The sequence below is a fragment of the Poecile atricapillus genome, chromosome Z (genome assembly GCF_030490865.1).
Source record: "Poecile atricapillus isolate bPoeAtr1 chromosome Z, bPoeAtr1.hap1, whole genome shotgun sequence".
In the NCBI taxonomy this organism is placed as follows: domain Eukaryota; kingdom Metazoa; phylum Chordata; class Aves; order Passeriformes; family Paridae; genus Poecile; species Poecile atricapillus.
In genome coordinates this window covers 144933795-144954785 of record NC_081289.1, presented here as the reverse complement: position 1 = coordinate 144954785, position 20991 = coordinate 144933795, and the positions used below count along the sequence as shown (strand labels likewise).

Sequence of the window (20991 nt, the reverse complement as noted above, 5' to 3'; positions counted from 1 at the left end):
ATATGATAACAACAACTTATTAAATCATCCACTCCATAAGAATGGATTTCTATTCTGCCTGAAATATCACCAATTAATGGTATTTCATAAGGCATAAAGAGCTGAAAGGCAAATAATTTCTCTGCCTATCTCAAGGCCAGGTTGGACAGAGCTTTGAGCAAACTGGTCTAGTGGAAGGTGCCTCCTGCCATGGGCAGGAGGGTTGGAATGAGATGATTTTTAAGATCCCTTCCTACTATGGGCTAGGATTCTCCAATTCTTGCAACAGTAAAACACATCATACACATCATGCAAAAATAGAATTTTGGAGGGAATTTTAATTTTGGTTTAGTACACTGCCACTGATGACACAATGAACTATGATTTGATACAATGAACTATGAACTATGTACTGATGAACCACTGCAGAAATCTATGTATTTGTTTTTCAGTATCAAGAACATTTGAGAGATTGACATGCCCATGCTCATGGAAAGAAGTTCTGGGCTTCTTTGGGGCGAGCTTCTGCCACTGTGGTCTTAGCACAGTTTAACTGCTTTTAAAATGCCTCATTTTTCATAGAGTTTAAGTATTTTTTAAATTATTATTCTTACATTAGAGTAATAATTAAGATGAAAGAGACCTTAGGAGGTCTCTAGTCCAACCTTCTACTCAAAGCAGGGTTAAAACTGTATCACACCTGTGCACAGGTTTATCTGGTTGAGTCTCAGAAGCCTCTAGGGAGAGAGACTCTACAACTTCCCTGGGCTTACCAATTCTGCCATGGCCATAAAAAATCTTATTCTTCCGTCAGCCTGGAACCTCCTGACCCTTCTCACTCATCTTCCTGCCATACCCTTCTGTATAAAGAGCCTGGATCCATCTCCTCAGCAGCTTTCTCATACACATGGGAATGCTGCTCACCCTTTCTATGAAACTCCTGCTGTAGCTTTGCCCCAAGGCCTTCTCTCCTCCAGGCTAAACAAGCTCTGTCCTCGGCCCACCTTCCCACACCAGCTCCCAGCTATCATGTGGCCCTCCGTGGAACTCCCTCCAGTCTGGCAATCCCTCTGCTGTCTTGAGGCCCAAAACCAGGATGCAGTTTTCCAGATGTGATCCAACACAGTGGTCTTGCATGGGGACACATGCATGGCATTCTTGGCTGTGTTTTACCAGGTCCTGTGGACATGAATATGGCAGTCCTCAAGTAATCCTGACTTGAATCCTTTTCCACTGCTGGCACTTTGCTTCCTCCCTGATCCCCACCTAATGTCCTGTTCTAAGTAACATTCTCACAGATTTCTAAAAATGCTTCATTCCTGCAGGCCTTCTTTTCAGATACAAGTATCCCTAAATTTATATCTTACTACATAAAGTGATGACAGGATTTTAAATTACATTACTGCAAAACAGCAGTTTGGCGGCGAGGGGTCACCATGGGGTTAAAGGTGCCATAACAACACAGAAAAGGATGAAAATTATTTAAATGCTTAAGAAGCAATTATTTGTGATAATGTGTCACAGATGTAAGTTCCCATGCCCTGAAGCAACCCTCTGTCACAGTACTGGCCAAATGTACACGACAAGCTTATGAGAGGAGTATTATCTTTATGCATGGAAGTATTTATAGTGAAGGAGGGCAAGGAAATGAAAGCCAAACAAGTTCTGGAGATGTCTGATAGACTGAAAACAAAATGAGAAATATATGAGATTCTTCTACAGAAAGGCCAAATTACTTCTGTACATATGAAGTTCTATCAGAGAGAACAAAAGGATTTATATATTAAAAGCAGACAGAAATAACTGACGACCCATAACAAAAAAGATATAAAAGAGCTCGGAGGAAGTGTATTCAGTTCTGATGTTTCAGACAAAGACAAAGGCTTTAATCACCAGATGCACTGGTTACTTGGAAGGCACATATCCCCAGCAGCTTAAAAGATGCTACTATGGGAATGTTGTTTTGGAAACCTCCTGTGCTTTTATCCTTTGGCTAGACACTTGTGATAATTCACAGACTCTGCACAGGATTACAGGGATGCTACAACACCCTCATTAACACAGGCATTTGCATCTCTGTCTGCCTGAACCTGGAAAATCCTGCGTCAGGAGACAGTGGCAAGAGAGGGCCCAGCACGTGAGGGTAGCAGTGTCTCATCCCCACTGCCCCACCCACCTACCATGTATCCATCCATCCATCATCCATCCATCCATCCATCCATCCATGCATCCATCCATCCATCCATCCATCCGTCATCCATCATCCATCCATCCATCCATCATCCATCCATCATCCATCATCCATCCATCATCCATCCATCCATCATCCATCCATCCATCCATCATCCATCATCCATCCATCATCCATCCATCCATCATCCATCCATCCATCCATCATCCATCCATCCATCCATCAATCCATCATCCATCCATCCATCATCCATCAATGCATCCATCCATCCATCCATCCATCATCCATCCATCCATCATCCATCATCCATCCGTCATCCATCCGTCATCCATCCATCATCCATCCATCATCCATCCATCCATCATCCATCCATCCATCCATCATCCATCCATCCATCCATCCATCATCCATCCATCCATCCATCCATCATCCATCCATCCAACCATCCATCATCTATCCATCCATCCATCCATCCATCATCCATCCATCCATCATCCATCATCCATCCATCCATCATCCATCCATCATCCATCCATCCATCCATCCATCCATCCATCCATCCATCCATCATCCATCCATCAATCCATCCATCCATCCATCATCCATCCATCCATCCATCCATCATCTATCCATCATCCATCCATCCAACCATCCATCATCTATCCATCATCCATCCATCCATCCATCCATCCATCATCCATCATCCATCCATCCATCATCCATCCATCCATCCATCCATCCATCCATCCATCCACCATCCATCCATCCATCCATCCATCCATGCATCCATCATCCATCATCCATCCATCCATCATCCATCATCCATCATCCATCCATCCATCCATCATCCATCCATCCATCATCCATCCATCAATCCATCCATCATCCATCCATCCATCATCCATCATCCATCCATCCATCATCCATCCATCCATCCATCCATCATCCATCCATCCATCATCCATCATCATCCATCCATCATCCATCCATCCATCCATCCATCCATCCATCCATCCATCCATCCATCCATCCATCATCCATCCATCCATCCATCCATCATCCATCCATCCATCATCCATCATCCATCCATCCATCATCCATCCATCCATCCATCCATGCATCCATCATCCATCCATCCATCATCCATCATCCATCCATCCATCCATCCATCCATCCATCCATCCATCATCCATCCATCCATCCATCATCCATCCATCCATCCATCATCCATCATCCATCCATCATCATCCATCCATCCATCCATCCATCATCCATCCATCCATCCATCATCCATCCATCCATCCATCCATGCATCCATCATCCATCCATCCATCATCCATCATCCATCCATCCATCCATCATCCATCCATCCATCCATCCATGCATCCATCATCCATCCATCCATCCATCCATCATCCATCCATCCATCCATCATCCATCCATCCATCCATCATCCATCATCCATCCATCATCCATCCATCCATCCATCCATCATCCATCATCCATCCATCATCATCCATCCATCCATCCATCCATCATCCATCCATCCATCCATCCATCCATCCATCCATCCATCCATCCATCCATCATCCATCCATCCATCCATCATCCATCCATCCATCCATCATCCATCATCCATCCATCCATCCATCATCCATCCATCCATCCATCCATCCATCATCCATCCATCCATCCATCCATCCATCATCCATCCATCCATCCATCCATCCATCCATCCATCATCCATCCATCCATCCATCATCCATCATCCATCCATCCATCCATCATCCATCCATCCATCCATCATCCATCCATCCATCCATCCATCATCCATCATCCATCCATCCATCCATCCATCCATCCATCCATCATCCATCCATCCATCCATCATCCATCCATCCATCCATGCATCATCCATCCATCCATCCATCCATCCATCCATCCATCCATCCATTATCCATCCATCATCCATCCATCCATCATCCATCCATCCATCCATGCATCATCCATCCATCCATCCATCCATCCATCCATCCATCCATCCATCCATCCATCATCCATCCATCCATCATCCATCCATCCATCATCCATCCATCCACCATCCATCCATCCATCCACCATCCATCCATCATCCATCCATCATCCATCATCCATCCATCCATCCATGCATCATCCATCCATCCATCCATCCATCCATCCATCCATCCATCCATCCATCCATCCATCCATCCATCCATCCATCCATCCATTATCCATCCATCATCCATCCATCCATCATCCATCCATCCATCCATGCATCATCCATCCATCCATCCATCCATCCATCCATCCATCCATCCATCCATCCATCCATCATCCATCCATCCATCATCCATCCATCCATCATCCATCCATCCACCATCCATCCATCCATCCACCATCCATCCATCATCCATCCATCATCCATCATCCATCATCCATCCATCATCCATCCATCCATCCATCCATCCATCCACCATCCATCATCCATCCATCATCCATCATCCATCATCCATCCATCCATCCATCCATCCATCCATCATCCATCCATCCATCCATCCATCCATCCATCCATCCATCATCCATCATCCATCATGTCCCTGCTAACTGGGGTATTTGGAGTCAGACCTCAGCACACAACTAACGAGTGACAGGAGCATGTCTCTACACAACTTGTTTATTCATTACAAAAATAGGTGCACTTACTTTACCTAAAAGCCTGTTATTTCCTAAACTCGCTGAAGGCCATTACCATTAAATAGGCTGAGTCATTCAATGGTTATAAAGACCTGCTGCACATTAAAGTTGTTAAATCCTGATTCTTTTGCCTGCACCTATAGTTTCGCCCTCCATTTACAAATGTCAGATGATTCAATGTGCAATATTGGCTTTGAGAGCTACAAAAATGCCAGTGAAAATACATGGTGGTAGGAAATACTTCAGTTTGAGTACTTAAGAGACTCAGAAATTTCATAAACTGTTATTTACTATTCCCATAATCCATTAGAAAGCCTATTTGAAAATCCTCACTGAAGTGTGAGGTCTGAATGAACTGAAAATTTCTATGTGTGGTGGAAAGGAAAGTTTTCAGGAAGCATTTGGAGGGCAGTGACAGAGGTCAGTTGGGTATTACACAGCCCTGCTTCCCTCACTGCAGCCACTATCCTGACTTCACACAAGTGGAGAGGGACATTCGTTCACCACAGTGCAGAGCTGGAAAAATACTAGACATATAAAATGACATCAGTTAAAATGTGAAATAAGCAGCAGCCTGACAAGGAAAAAAAAATATAATTAATGCTATATTTTTGGCTACACTTTTCTTCCATACTGATGCTTACTTAGAACAATTTTAGTTTGTCAGATAAATCCTTAAAAGTTCATTATTCATTTCTTTAGATCACAGTCCAGTTTTTTCCAAAGAAAAAATTTCTAAAAAGGAAAGAGTACATGTTGTATCAGAATAAAGCATTAATGAGCCAAATACCCTGCAACTGACGATAAATTACAGGTTCAAGCAAGTCATTATCTTGAGTCACCTCTATTTCTGTTAAGGAACACTGTCCCACAAACATGTTCCATTCAAAACAAACTGCGAAGACAAGACTGCAGTTTCTAGGATTCTACTAGAATGGCAAATAATAGCTTCTAAAAGACTATAAGAATTCCCTTGGTTTTTTAAATCTCAGAAAACCTTATGGAGGACAACTTATTGGTATAAAACAGTCCTTCTTTTACACAAAAGCTATAAAGATCTCATCTAGGTACTTCTAAGGTCCCTTCCAACCCAACCTATTCTATGACCCCCATATTAGACATCCAAACCCCAAATAATAGAGTGGGACACAACCCAGCAAATATTTCTGTGGCCTTAACATTTTTTCCAGCTAAAAGAAATCAAAATCACATTAGCAGGACTGGAATAATCCTACTTGCTTTCTCATTTTTGCCTCCTGTAACCATTATACATACAGAAGACTTCAGTAACACAGCTCAGAACAACCTCAGTCTACTCTGTCAATTAATCTGTAAAACAACACTGGAAGTCTATCACAAAAATAGTTATTTCTCTACAGATTTGCTCAGATATTTCTTCTTCTCTATCAGAAGAGATTCAAAATATCAACAGTTTCAAGGTTCCACCAAAACCAAAACATTTGATTCCCCAATTTGAACTTGTTTCAAGTTATACTGTTTCCCAAGAGCTTATGTGACACAGTAACAATGACTGGGCCATTCAAAATAATTAAAGACCTCACAACAGGGCCTTCTCCCTCCTAACTCCTGCTCTGTATGATACGTGTGATGCTCTGGATGCCCTGAAACAGGGATCAAGGCTCCAACACAGCTCAGTTCTATGCTGATTTGAATCACACATTCTGCCAGGCAGTGACTTGCAGCTTGTAAGACTCTGAAATACCACACAATTTTCTGGATGGTGGAAGACAAATGAGTTGTAGGAGTGTCTCGCACTCCAAAAATGACAGATTTATCTTACTGGTTGTTGCCTACAAGTCAGCAGAGACACAAAAAGTGGTCCATGGAAGAGGAAACCTATCTTGTACAAAGCTGAGCTTTCAGAGTGGTGCACATTTTGATACTAAATACTTTTTTGAGCCAAATCAGCAATCAAACTGTCATTTTTAAGGAGTCCTGGGACCATTAACTGCAGAGCAGAAGATAAGATAGTTTAACCACTCTGCTCCATGTGAGAAGACTCTGACACAGAGAGAAGCAACTGCTTCCCCAGTAGCCCTCCAAGGCTCACACTGATCCAATCTGTCCATCTGGGGAGCCTCCATGACCCGTGAACTGGGGGTCCTGGGCTGCAAACACTTCCAATGGCATGTGGGGCACTTGACTGCTCACGCCAGATGGGGGACGAGGGTATTACTATCCCATCAGATGCCCACTCAGAATCCCCAGCAGGTTCAACCAGGCTTAAACCAAGTTCAATGATATTTCCATGTTGGAAACAGCTGATATCAGCCTAAAACCTCACCTCCATATGTTACACACAGGCAAAAACAGGCGAGCACACATGGGGTACTCCTCTTGCTGTTGACATAGCTAAAGCAGCATTTTAGTACATCTGACCACAACTACACTCAATTCTTAGTAACAAAGGATGCTTCTTTCCTCTTAAAAAATTAACTTCATTCTATTTAAATCCCTAAGTCATGCCAGCAAGAGCCCATTTGCTACTAATATTCTCCTTTCCCTTGTCAGAACAATTGTTGTGTTCCTTTTTGTCACAGCCTTTCCTACTAATTGCAATGACACCTCCCAATTTTGGAACGGCTGATCAGCTTATAAGCTTCCCCACAGCTAATCTAGGTCAACAAGCTACTAATAAGGCCAGCATATGTTTCTTTTATTTAACGCTATTGAGATCTTTATAAATCACTTCTGTCTCCCAATAAAAAGCACCCCAGGGATTCAAGACTCTCTGTAGGTTTGAGGAGTAACGGTGACAGAGCAGAGAATGAGGGGTGTAAAAAGCACTGCAACAGAGTAGGGAGCCTGTGCCTGTTCACAGCTCAAGGAAGAGAAGGAAAAGCTGCCCAAGGTTCCACCGGGTGACTCAAACTGTCTCCAGGTGTCCTGCTGTGCACTCAACCTTGGCTACTGGCAGCCCACAGGTGAAAAGCAATGCTCAGGCTCAGGGGCTTGAAGATGCTTGATCTTCCATTTCCACAGTGTCTTCTTTCAAACACAAACGGCCTGAGCGTAAGAATATGATGAAGGCCCTTTTTCTGAGAAGACCTTAGTTTTCACTCTATTTGGAATGCTTAATAATAATGGGATCACCAATTTTGCTGCACTGTATAGGGGTTATATAAAATCTGATTATAAAGCAGTTTCTCATAAACAGAATAATTTTATCATAAAATCATAGAATGGCTTCTGTTGTAAGGGATTTTCAAGATCATCTCATTCCACCCCCTGCCATGGGCAGGGACACCTTCCACCATCCCAGGCTGCTCCAAGCCCTGTCCAGCCTGGCCTTGGACACTGCAGGGATCCAGGGCCAGCCCCAGCTGCTCTGGGCACCCTGTGCCAGGGCCTGCCCACCCTCCCAGCCACGAATTCCTTCCCAATATACCATGTAACCCTGCCCTCTGGAGAGCCATTTTATATCCAGGCTAGACAATGAATGTTTTCTTTTCTGAACAAAAATGTTACAAACTATTTCAAAGTTAAGAAGCACTAAATTGTCTCTGAGGATTTTAATTCTTACTTTTGAGGCAAAGTCAACCAGTCAGTTCTGTAGCCTCCCATTCTGAAGAGCACTGATTGCTAGAACCTGTATCTTACAGCACATGGTAAATACCACCCAAGCGAAGGATGGAGAGAAAAATTAATAGAGATTTTTCAAAGTCACCAGTCCAAGTATTGTATGGCAATATAAGTTTGTTGGGATGAACAGGTCATCAGCTATTGCTTTAAAGCAAACACACAAAATTAAAAAAACTGGTTAAGTTGCAGATAAATAACCTTTAGCCATATCAAGAGAAAGATGTTCTTTGCCTGTTCACCTCAGTGATATAACATTCATGTGAAAATAATCAGGGATAGGAAAAACTGAAAGCCACTGTTTCTATCAACAGGTTCCCCCAAAGCATGGAATTGGAGAGTAGGGCTGTGGGGCTTCCTGCACAGACAGTGAAATCAACATAAGCCTGAGATTAAAAATCACATTTAGAAACTTTAGAAAATAGTCATACTGTTGTGATAACTATAATTGGAATAATTTCTTTTTAGCAGAACCCATATGTGATTCAAAAGAGGATAAAAAAATAATCTTTTATTCTTGAACAGCTAAGACTGGAGGTACTTGAGTTTCACTATCAGCAACCAGGGATTTTTGCTATTCCCCTCATGTTATTTGCAGAGGCAGATTTCACTGCTTTAGTGAAACTGTTCATTACCCTCAATTCCTTCCTTTCTTCTTTTGGTTAAAAAAGGAAAGCTGATGCTTAGAGGGTTCACTATTGAGCAGTACAAAGCTGATGCTTAGAGGGTTCAGTATTTAACAGCTTTGGCCACAGGGCACTAATTCCAAGAAGCTTCATCATTTATTATGTTATAATTTAACCTGTGAAGTCTCTCAATGTCTACTGCTGTGGGAGCAGGAGCAGTCTCTTTTCTCTAGGGCCTGCCATTGTGAGTACTTCTCTGCTATGATTAAGAGATCAGTAAACTGAGATTTAATTTAATGGCCCAATTAACAGATGAAGATTTGAATCCTGATTATAAAAACCTTGTCTATTGATCAATCCTAAAGTGCCATTACAGCCTACCCAAGCCCAGGCTCCTGGTATGAATGGTGTGATTCAAACCTGTGTGTTTCAAACCATTCCCAGAGCTGGGCAGGTCTAAGCAACATAAACCTCATGTTCCAAAAGTACCAACAGAGAAGAAATAAAGGAGTTTTTTTTTATACTAGCGTTATCTTGTTTTTTGATTACTTAGAGCTGACATTCCTGAAATTAAAGAGTTTTTCAAAATAAGGTTTCCTAGTGTCAAAGGGCTTCAAATCCCAAATCTGGAAGAATTTTAGGAAGTTTTTTATCTGAAAAACTGCTCTAATTTAACCCCATTCATTACCCTGCTGTAGGAAAGATGCCAGAATGATGAGCTTAATAAAATTACTGCATACTCTATTCACCTAATTCTATTTGCTCAATTTAGATGTCTCAGTTGAAGTCTGAAATGCCAACTTAGCTCAAATCTTATAATTTAAAAATCACAACTCCTGCATGAAAAGAAACACTTCTGATCTATACCCACATTTCCAAATGAGAATTAAATTAGAAAACAAACAAATTTGGAGCATTTCTGCAACCTGGATTATGCTTCCAAGCTTTTCCCCTTAAGAAATGCCTTTGATTTTAACAATTCCATCTCACTAGCTCTTTGCTCCAACTATCCCATTGCTATTCTCCAATGAAAAAGGAAGCTCTCTGCTAAACAGCTTCCCAAAAACGCTGTGGACATCAAAAAAAAAAAAAAAGAAAAAGGCAGGAAAACCAGAATGCTCGGAGTCTAAAGTTGTGTGGGAGACAAATTTGTTTATCTTCCTATGTGAGCAGCCCAGAGAATTTTGAACTAGCAATTACATCTCATTATTGGCACTGCTAAATGATATTATTAAGCAAGTGGTAAATTTTAATTTCATCACATTCTGACACTAACGATTTCAGATTTTTTTAGTTCAGTGCAGCCTCTAATACACAGGTCAGAACACACAGGTCTTGCTGCTCTACAAGCATTTTTCTTCTTTGTTGAAACACAGTGATTCACACAAATTTTTTCGAGCAGAGAATAGATCAACAGCAGCCCTGGGAGAAGGACCTGGGGGTGCTGGGGGGGAGAGCTGGACCTGCCCCAGCCCTGAGCCCCCTGCCCTGAGCTGATCCCCCAGCGTGGGCAGCAGGGGAGGGGGGATTCTGCCCCTGTGTCCCTGTGCTCAGGTGAGACCCCACCTGCAGAGCTGCCCCAGCCCTGGGCAACAACAGCACAAGGACGTGGAGCTGCTGGAGCCAGCCCAGAGGAGGCCACGCAGCTGCTGCCAGGGCTGGAGCCCCTCTGCTCTGGAGCCAGCCTGGGAGAGCTGGGGCTGCTCCCCTGCACAAGAGAAGGCTCCAGGGAGAGCTGAGAGCCCCTGGCAGGGCCTAAAGGGGCTCCAGGAGAGCTGCCCAGGGACTGGGGACAAGGCCTGCAGGGACAGCAGCCAGGCAATGGCTTCCCAGTGCCAGAGGGCAGGGTTGTATTGCGTACAAGGAAAAAAATTATCTACAGTTTCTTTGAGGAAACCATTGGACAAGGTTTTGAGCAACCCAGTTTAGTGGAAGGTGTCTCTGTCCATGGAATGGAAGGTGGAACAAGATGGGAATGGGATCCATTCCCACTGAAACTATTCTGGGATTATATTAAATACATTGCAGTAGCAATACAATGTTCCTGTAGAAACTCACATTACAACTTAAAGACAATTTTTAGTTCAGCATAAGCAGGGTTTAAAAGGCTCAGTTTAAAGTAACATCCTGTACTTTTTTTCCTAAACAACAGTCATAAACATTTTACTCAGGAAAATCCCATTAGACTTCTGTAAGAGGAAACCATACCAAAGAAATTAAATTGCTAACATAGAAAACCATAAAGCAAATAAATGGTTTGGTTGGGGAGCTGAAACTTCTCAAATACAGCAACACATATTATCAAGGATTGCAATTTTCACAGTAGCTTAATCAACCCAACAAAAAGATGAAGACTTTACCAAAGAGTAAAAAGGGAATTCAGGGCTTCATCCTCCTCTAAGATGTAAGGAACTACAGCAGTGCAGTCAGACTTCACAAGCATTGATGTTTAAGGACACTACTCACAACTTATTTTAAAAAAGAAAAACAACATTTACAGCTGGTACATAGGTCTCCAGCTTTGGTCTCCAAGCAGGTACAGCAGGCTGTGATGACACTCAAGTATAACCTACTGCATCCCATAGCATACACAAGTTACACAGGTCTCTGACCTCTTTAAAGCACACATTCTTCTTTAATTGCATTTTACTCCTACCAGCATCAGAAGAATTGACACAAACCTCTTTCCTCATGTCTTTCCCTGAATCTCACTGAAACCTCTGTGACTACCAAAGAAATTAACAAAAGTGCAACCAGCAGAGTTCTTAGTGTCTCACACAGCCCTGCACGTGAGCAGCTGTGGTGATAATGCGGGGGAAAAAAGGAAAACTGGATGGTGTTTCTAGCCCCATGAAGTAATTTAATGTTAAAAGTCAACGTCTAATTATTGAGGTGCATGGCAACCTCTAGTGGCATATGCCTGCTTTGGAGACAGCAAATATTCCAACACATGAAGCTACAGAAAAAGCATTTCCCTGAAGTGATCAGTCCTCTTCTTGTCACTGATTTTATTAGAATGACATGAAGAAGAGATGCCAGAACACAGCTGAACTGAGGAAGACCCTCCAAGTGCTCCATATACTACAGCAGTCAGGCAAGCTGCAGAAAAGCCAGGTATCATAAACAAAAGCTGTTTCCAAATAGGTTAAAGGAATTCATGCCAAGTGACTTGCAGTGTTACGGGACAAACTGAATACCTGCACTGCTGTGCAGATACATTTAAATATAATTTTAAGATACTACAAACAGCAGCACTCTACAGTGCAGTGCAGTACCACCCTTAGCAATCTGCTGATAAAAGAACTCTGAGTAATTAAACAGAAACCTGCGGTAGCAGTGCATAGAGAATCTCAGAACCACGGAATATTCTGAGCTGGAAGGGATCCACAAGGATCATTCAGTCCAACTCTTGAATGGCCCATACAGGGATCAGAGAAGGGAAAGATTTCAAAGTCAGGGCAATCTACAACAGGGGACATCCAACACTAAGTGAACCTTGGATCTTACTAGGAAACATCTATTACTTCTATTTTTAACTTCCAGCAGCTGCTTGTGATAGATTTACACAAATCTGACAATTTTAATGGTTTGCTGGAATGTGATACAAATTACCCAACATTATGAAGTTGTATTTTACTGAGCTCTTAAGTGCACTACATTGAATATTCCCAGCTAATTCTTTCACAGAAAATAGTCTTCAGAATTTAAAACAATTGGCTGTCTCTGCTCAGAATAGGATTAGGAAAAAGCCCTGCATGGAAATGGCATTAATTCTCACATTAAGGAAAGAGTCATTAGAGCATCTGGTGAGGTTTAAATTACGACTGTCTATTCAGTTGTATTGCTAAGCAGATTTTAAGTGTTTCAGAGCTACTTAATTTAGAAACCTATATCCTGAAATATTTCATGTAATATAAAGTACTATTCTGTTTTTCCTTTGCAGAAAACACTTTCTCATTAAGATGCTTGGACTCCGACGGTAAAGCAGAATAGGTGTATAAATATACATATTCCGCTTTGGCATCATGGAACAAAGCTCTGTCCATCATTGCTTGCTAAATTTAATAATTGTGGATAACAGACTTCCTAAGGTAGAAAAAGGAAAGACCATATATGACTCAAACACCAGCCCCTTAAGAAACACGTATTTTTACTGCTTTTCTTGGTAACTTAAACTTCATAGCGAATCCGGTGTATTTTGAGAGGAAATCAGGTTAAAATACTTCCTCCATCATGATTAAACCTGCCAAGGCACCCAGGGCTGTAAAGTTCCTGAGAAGAAAATGCAGTAAAGTCTAACAGGAGACAGCCTGCTCCTGGAACTGGCTCTTCCTTCCAGCCTGCCCATGTCCTAGTCCCACAGGACACTTTACAACAGATTTTAATACATATTTAAAGTAGTGTCTTTTGATTTACAAGCCATCATGATCACAGCGACAAATTAAATTCCAATCTTGGTGGTCGTTTTTGCCTATTGTCCAGATGTACAATTTTCGAACTCCAGAATAAGATCCTCTTTCCCTAATACCCTTCTTGTTTTGCTGGTTCTGTTTCAAATCTAAAGTCACCTCCTTCATTACAATTTCCACTTGTAATAATATGGAGTGCCTGGCTACAAGAAGACAGAAGCTTAAAAGCAACAGCATGGAATACCTTTGGACTATGTAAGAATGTCATAGTATACATAATACAGATCTTATTGCCTTTTTTTTTTTTTTTTTTTTTTTTTTTTGCTTCTTCAGTTGATGAGTATTGATCATTTTCTCTACCAATCCTTACATTACTCTGGGCAGAACAATACAGCTCCAACCCTGCTGGCACCCAATGGCTTCTCTCTGCTGTTCTACCAGGCTAACATGTCTGCAGTTCTCCAAACGCACTGAGGTCTCACACTGATTTATAGAAACATAGACTACAACCATAGATCCATTTAGGTTAGAAAAACTCTTGAAGACCATCGAGTCCAACCACTCCCCCAGCACTGCCCTAGGCCACAACTGACCCATGTCCCCAAGTGCCACATGGCTTTTAAACACTTCCAGGGATGGGGACTCCAACAGCTGAACTTCTGCTCTGACAGAACTTCCTTTCCCTGTTTTCTGCCATTCACTGCTTTGCCTTCTTTCCGCACACATTGGTGTCGAGCAGCAGAACAAGTCTGTCTGCCTCCACTAAGAATATCACAGCTAAAAATCAAGCAGTAATGTTAAAGTCATGTTGTAATATACAGAGACATAAGGAATAAGGCTCCCAAATGTTAGAGGATCCTGATAAAATGCTGCATGAAATGAGCGAAAGAGAAATTCTTAGGTCTTGAGACTAGCAAGATAACTGCTTCCTGCCCCAAATATAACCAGAAGAACACATCTCACTTTGGGCTGCAGAAACAGGTGTAGAATAAAATAGAACAAAATCAGAACCCAGGATTCTAGGAACGAGTTCTGAAGTGGAAAATGAAGTATCACAGTAAGAACCAAACTAAGTTTTTGAGAGTCAGAGAAGTGTATCTCACACTGCACCAGGATCTCTGATTTCAGAACATTTCAAATGCTTGGAAAACTCAGACTTCATGTCTATGATTTGAGAAATGAGCACAGCAAATATTTAAGACAATGTCTGTGGCAAGTAAGGGGAAAATAGCTCCATTTCAAACTCTGAACCCTCTTTACTTTTGCCAAGGGTATGAAAAGAGGGCAAGTATGAGGCAGGTGAAAGGCACCAACACAATGCATTCATTCTGGTAACCTGTCCTACTTTTTACCACCAACCATTTTCAAAGGAGAAGTGTCTTGGACAGAATTAAATCCTTAAGAACAAGCTGCATGTCATGTTAACCCAGTCCTTGACAAAGTGTACAGGTACACAATTATTATTTTTGGCACGCAGTCTGTACCTGACAAGCCCTGTAACAATTTATTCCAGATCACATTAAAGAGGACCTTCCCAGCTTCCCTTGGAGCATGGAGCAAGGCTGGCTGCCAAGATGAGAAGGATGCCTGGCGCAGGGTTGCCTGCCTTTACGATGTGCTCCGCAGCACAGAAACACAATAGGAAGGACCAACTTCAATATCTGCTTCTTCAAAGTTTTGGCCTTGTTTTAGAACCAGAGCAGATACTGACTATTGACTACTTTACAGGATAATAAACTTTATCATTTGAAAAGCATAGATCTAGGCTTTATTGCTTGTATTTGCAAGGTATTGATATAAAATGATCATTTAATTATGTCTGATTTAAAAAATAAACCTTTTGCCAAATATGCAGGAAGAAATAAGCTGAAAATCCATGCTGTATAGTACTTGACAACCACCACTCAGTGCATTTTTATAACTGAATACATGACTGAATTTGTAATTCACACAAATCCCTGAAAACCTGTTCTGAAGACAGCTCTTGAGCTGTTCTGTTAAGAGGATCAAAAGGCAAAGTTTCTCAGACAGAGAAACTAGTATTTTTTTCTGCCCATTCAGAGCAGATTCAAATATAGAACAAGATTTATTCTGGCATCATTTAGTTGCTCAGTTATCATTTCTGCTGTTTAGTTCATTGGTATTTCTAAGGCATATAAAATTAATCTTTCTGTACTACTACGGCACACAAAATTCAAGCTTCTCTACTCCTGAGTTTCAGTAAAGATGGCTTTCCAGCAGAGTTTTTATATTTACCTGATGATCCTCTGAGCAGCATACTGATGAAGCGAGCGGAACTGTGCTGACATATTTGCTAAGGCTGCCAGACAATTTGTATGAAGGTATTTGTCCTGTCAGAAAGAAGAGGAAAGATAAAAAAACAACACATCAAACTGTTTGTTGGATGCACACTGACATCTCTTACAGAAATCATTCAAAAGACTGAGTAATACATGTTGTTTTAAAAGCACAAGCAGAAATGGAAAGCGTATATCCTTGGTGATATTTGAACATGTTTTCTTAAAATATAAGGCTTATAAAAGAGTGATTCCATACAGATTTCAGAGTGTACAGATACATGTATGCATAGACATGTTTGTATTTGTATTTCAGTATTCATTTACAATTGCACCACAGCTGTAACATATAAATAAAGACATTTTCCTCCTCTCTACCTTTCTCTCTCTCCCTCTTGTAGTCTTATCCCAAAACTTTCTACCTCATAACTCATCTCCCTGTTGACTCTTTCACACCATTCCATATATCCCACAATAACTACCATACCATACTCCAGAGCACTGGTCCTCACTTCAGCATCCCTGAAACCATTCGACCACATAAGCATTTATCTGATGGCCCTTTCAAAGTCAAGAGTGCTCACAGAATGAAACTTGTCCATTTATCCAATCCAAAAGGGATTAATTTCCCTATTCAAGTCTGAAATAATTAATCTACATAACAGATCCTAAATACTACAAATATATGCCAAATTTGTTCTTATTACTTCCATTTTTTTATCATGAAAGCAAAATCCTTAATTTTTCCAGTTTAAAATATATTTAATATTTTGGCTACTGTTTAATGTAAAAAATTCTGTGCCTTTAATTGTTGAAAATATTAATAAGTGTGTGATACTATGTTAGTGTTTGCAAAAACAGTAAAAAAATAAATGCTTGAAAAATACACAAAATCAGTCTAGGCTAAAAGGCTCTGAAGTTAAAGCAGTTTTGCTTTGCCAGAGCTCAAAAAGGTCTTCTCACCCAATCCTTGCCATACTTCCTAAAAAAACTAACAATAAATAGACCTGAAATTCCCACTTCTATGTCATTCAGAGAGGCAAACACCCTATAAGGAATAATTTCTTCTCTTGAAACTAAGGAACTCTTTCTTCTCAACTGAAGATGAGCTTGATGCCTCAACGAAGGTCTTTAGAGAATCATACTCAATGAACTGGAAGACAACACAGAAATTGTGTTACGAGTTCACAAACACTTAAATTAACATTTAAGTTGATCTATTTTCTTCCCTCCTGCAAAACCAGATGCTAACAGGTTGCAACAGAATTACTAAAATCCCACCCCCTGTTTGAAACTGAATTCAAGCTGCTGAGGTTACGAATTCACAAGTGTTCCACATAAGTCTTACCCTTGTCCGTGTCATGTTGTACTGGATGGTTCTTATCACAACCAGTATCAGAAGACTCCCAAGTGAGATCTCTGTTAGGACACGCTCAGCATACCAAGTGATGTTTTTCAGTATCTGCAAAAGAAAAAAATAAAAGAACAAGGCTCTTCAGCACCTAGGTCTTAGTAAGAACATGGGAAGCTGTCTGGAATCTCACATTCATAAAGACATGGAAATTAGTTTCCACTCTCAAATTTGACTTAATTTTTGTACTCCAAAGCATAATTAAAACAAAATTAACAATAACAACAAAAAAAGTCAGACCTCTGCATCATTATCACCTAGATCTCATCAACTGTAAGTCATATGGAAACACACCAAGTGTAGAAAGATGATTTATATTTGGCACTGCTAATTTCTGTGCCCTGTGCCACCATATTCATATACTGTTTTTGATCTTACTCTTGACAGTTTATAAAGTCTCCATTTGCACCCAAGACACCTGAATAATTCTGCCAATGCCTTGCCGTTTTCCCTCATCACTGGCTGGGCAAGAGGCAGCACACAGGAGCTCTGACTGATGGGCAAGAGCACACACACTGAAGGTCAGGGGCAGATCAACAGTGTTGAATTCACACTGAAGCCCTTCCCTTGAAAAGTATGAAGTCTCTTCCCCTAACACTTTAGATAAAGTCATCAACCAGATTAAGAGCTTCATATCTTTCCCTGCCCTCCACTGTCACGGTGGATGAAGTTAACCACCATTTCCAAGTTCACTGCAGAAGAAGAATCAATCCACTCGTTCCTTGTAGTCACCCAGCTTATGGAGGAAACACGTGTACCCAACACCCTGCCTTGAAGGACTGGTGAAAATGACTCAACAGGAACTGTCCTAAAAACATGGAAAAGATCCTCTATAAATTCAGGGTTATTCTCAGTCAAAACATAAATGTGTTTAACGAGGACTACTGCACACAAGGCTATCACTCTATGTAACTTCAGGGAGAGAAGAGAGACTGAAGGGGAGCTCGAGAGGGACTGGAGAGACACAAGCAATGGCTTCCCAGTGCCAGAGGGCAGGCCCAGCTGGGATATTGGGAAGGAATTGCTGGCTGGGAGGGTGGGCAGGCCCTGGCACAGGGTGCCCAGAGCAGCTGGGGCTGGCCCTGGATCCCTGCAGTGTCCAAGGCCAGGCTGGACAGGGCTTGGAACAGCCTGGGACAGTGGGAGGTGTCCCTTCCACTGCAGGGGGTGGAACCCAAAGATTAATATTTAGGTCTGTTCCAACTCAAACCATCCTGTGCACCTCTGAAAGCTCTTTCACATTACAAGAGACATTTGAAATAGCATCCTTATTATGATTGATGTTAATTGGTAAGCTGATAAAGTTTAAGATATAAAAATAATTTTTTCTTATATACGAAGACACAAAATAAAAATTCAGATCCTTGAAATAAAATTTAAAATACTTTTTTTAAAACCATCTCCATTACCACATGCTGCACAGCACCTGGCTCTTCATCAGCACCTTCCTATTTTCCAAGAGGAAGCTAAAATGAAGCCAGTGACCTTAAGCTACAGTTGGGAAAAACACTATTTTATGGCAAAGGTGACAAAACATCCCCAGGTACAAGCTGAGGCGCAGTGCTTGATGGTAAACACCTTTTGCTGAAAGGATCATAAAATCAGAATGGGGGAAGACAGAAGGACCTGAGAGGTATTTAAGGGGAGAATGGTCAAGGCTGAGGAACAAATAGGAAACATGAAATCACTACAAGAAAGGTTTCCACAAATAGCAGCGATGAGTGGATGCGGAAACCAGTATAATTTCTGGTTATAACAAGTCACTAATACTATTTTAAGACAAAGTGATGATGGTATAAATGAAAACAAGTCATCCAAGGAGTTTCAGTAAACAAGGATAACTAGTTGGGATGAACAACATAGATGATTAACAGGAAATGCCAGAAAGACAAAGCAAAATCCACACATATTTTCACAAAAAAAAGGCAACTGAAAATTTCAAAAGCTGTTAGTGTAAGTAATTAATGAATCACACGTACAAACTTTACTGCAAGAAGATACTGTGCTAGTGGATAACTTGATCATCCCAAGGCTGCTAAGCATAAACATATGGTAAGATATAGCAAGTTCATGGGTTATTTCACAAATGCAAAATGCTAAAGTAAGTGCAGACATTCATCCTGGTTGCCTTAATTGTAATTTCTTAGTAACAGCTTATTTATCACTATGTGAATATACCTGTTCTCAAGAGAAGATTTTATATAAAGAAATAAATTAAACACTTTGACAAATATCTCAAGCGCAAATATCTCAAGATCAGTACTGAAACCTTCCAGAAGAAAAACATATTGTTATTTAAGGAATACAGTATATGATCATTAAATAATGGTTACTCTCAGTAATAAAAAAAAATATAAAATATAACAAAATATAAAAAAAAAAAAAATAGCAGGGATAAGTTGTGGTTGCACATTTCATTTCCTGACTTTTAAATGCTTATTGAAAATTTAACAGACTTTTTAAAAAAATGAAATACAGATATGAAAATGGATACTGTAAAATACTATTTGTTCTGACATGACACACAATGTAAATTGAAACCAATAGTACGTAAAGGGACATATTTCCTGATGATTATTGAAAAGAAATAACTTCACTCAATTTGTTCTGAAACGATACCCAAGAGTTTGGGGTTTAGGGTTTTTTTTTCCCTTTTAGACAAAATACATTTACCCTGGCCAAAAAAACATCAACATAACTGATTAAATATCTAATAAGTTACTTTTTGTAGTCTCTGATTTATGAGTGAAATAGCAGAGCAACCTCCTCCCACAAATAAAACAATCCCCATATTTCCTCCCACCCTCTTCGGTGCTATTTTGTGGGGCACATCCCTGCACTTCACCAACCAAAGTGGAAGTTCATGATTCACTCTATGCTGGAGCAGAGAGCAGATTCCATCATGTGCTCTCCCCCACAGGGTGTCCCAGTGGGACAAGAGGAATGGGACTGGGACAAGTTAATTAGTTCCCAAGAAGTACCCTGAGCCTTCCCGCATCTCCGGACACATCTTTCTCATCCACCCATGGATCTCTGTTGTATATAGAAGCCATCACCCTTCCTGTTTTCCCTCCTTGTAGCTTATCCCACCTCCTTCCCCCCCAGACCCCATTCCTTCACACCTCTTTCTTCTACCTGCTTCTACTCCCCCCACCCACACCTTATCATCACAGAACCACAGAGTGGATTGTGTTACAAGGGACTTTAAAGCTCAACCCATCTTCCACTATCCCAGGCTACTCCAAGCCCTGTCCAGCCTGGCCTTGGACGCTTCCAGGGATCCAGGGGCAGCCACAGCTGTTCTAGGCACCCTCTGCCCATGCCTCACCATCTTCACGGGGAATAATTTCTTCTCAATATCCCTTCTAACCCTGCTTTCTGTTAGGGTGAAGCCACTCTCCTTTGTCCTACCCTGCCCTGCCTAGTCTCTCACCAAAAAGAAGCCTGACTTCACCTTCCTCAGCTTTTTGTCACTCACTTCCTATCCTGCCTCTTCACTCATTTCTCTTGTCAGCATCCCAAAATCTTACCTACTTCTTGTTAAAATCTTGTCCCTCTCCCCTACTGCACCATCCCATGCTCCATGTACAGCCAGTCCCAGCCTGTTTCAAATTTCTCCCAACTGCTGTCTTACCAATGTCTCCCATTCTTCTACATTTTCTTCAATGTGTGGATGTGGCACTTGGGGACACGGGTGGCCTTGGAAGGGCTGGGGGTGCTTGGACTCGATGGCCTTGCAGGGCTTTTCCAAGCCAAACGGTTC

General features: G+C 41.3%; 1 protein-coding gene across 5 annotated transcripts in view; it reads right to left on the bottom strand.

The window, feature by feature from the left end:
- Positions 1-20991, bottom strand: part of DYM (dymeclin) — a 211596-nt gene that overhangs the window by 98869 nt on the left and 91736 nt on the right. For all 5 annotated transcript variants that reach the window (XM_058827192.1, XM_058827194.1, XM_058827193.1 and 2 more), the window contains 2 exons: positions 17166-17279; positions 15777-15871 (listed from right to left, as the gene is read on the bottom strand). In XM_058827192.1, coding sequence (XP_058683175.1) covers positions 15777-15871; positions 17166-17279 — 209 coding nt within the window. The remainder of the gene's footprint in view (positions 1-15776; positions 15872-17165; positions 17280-20991) is intronic.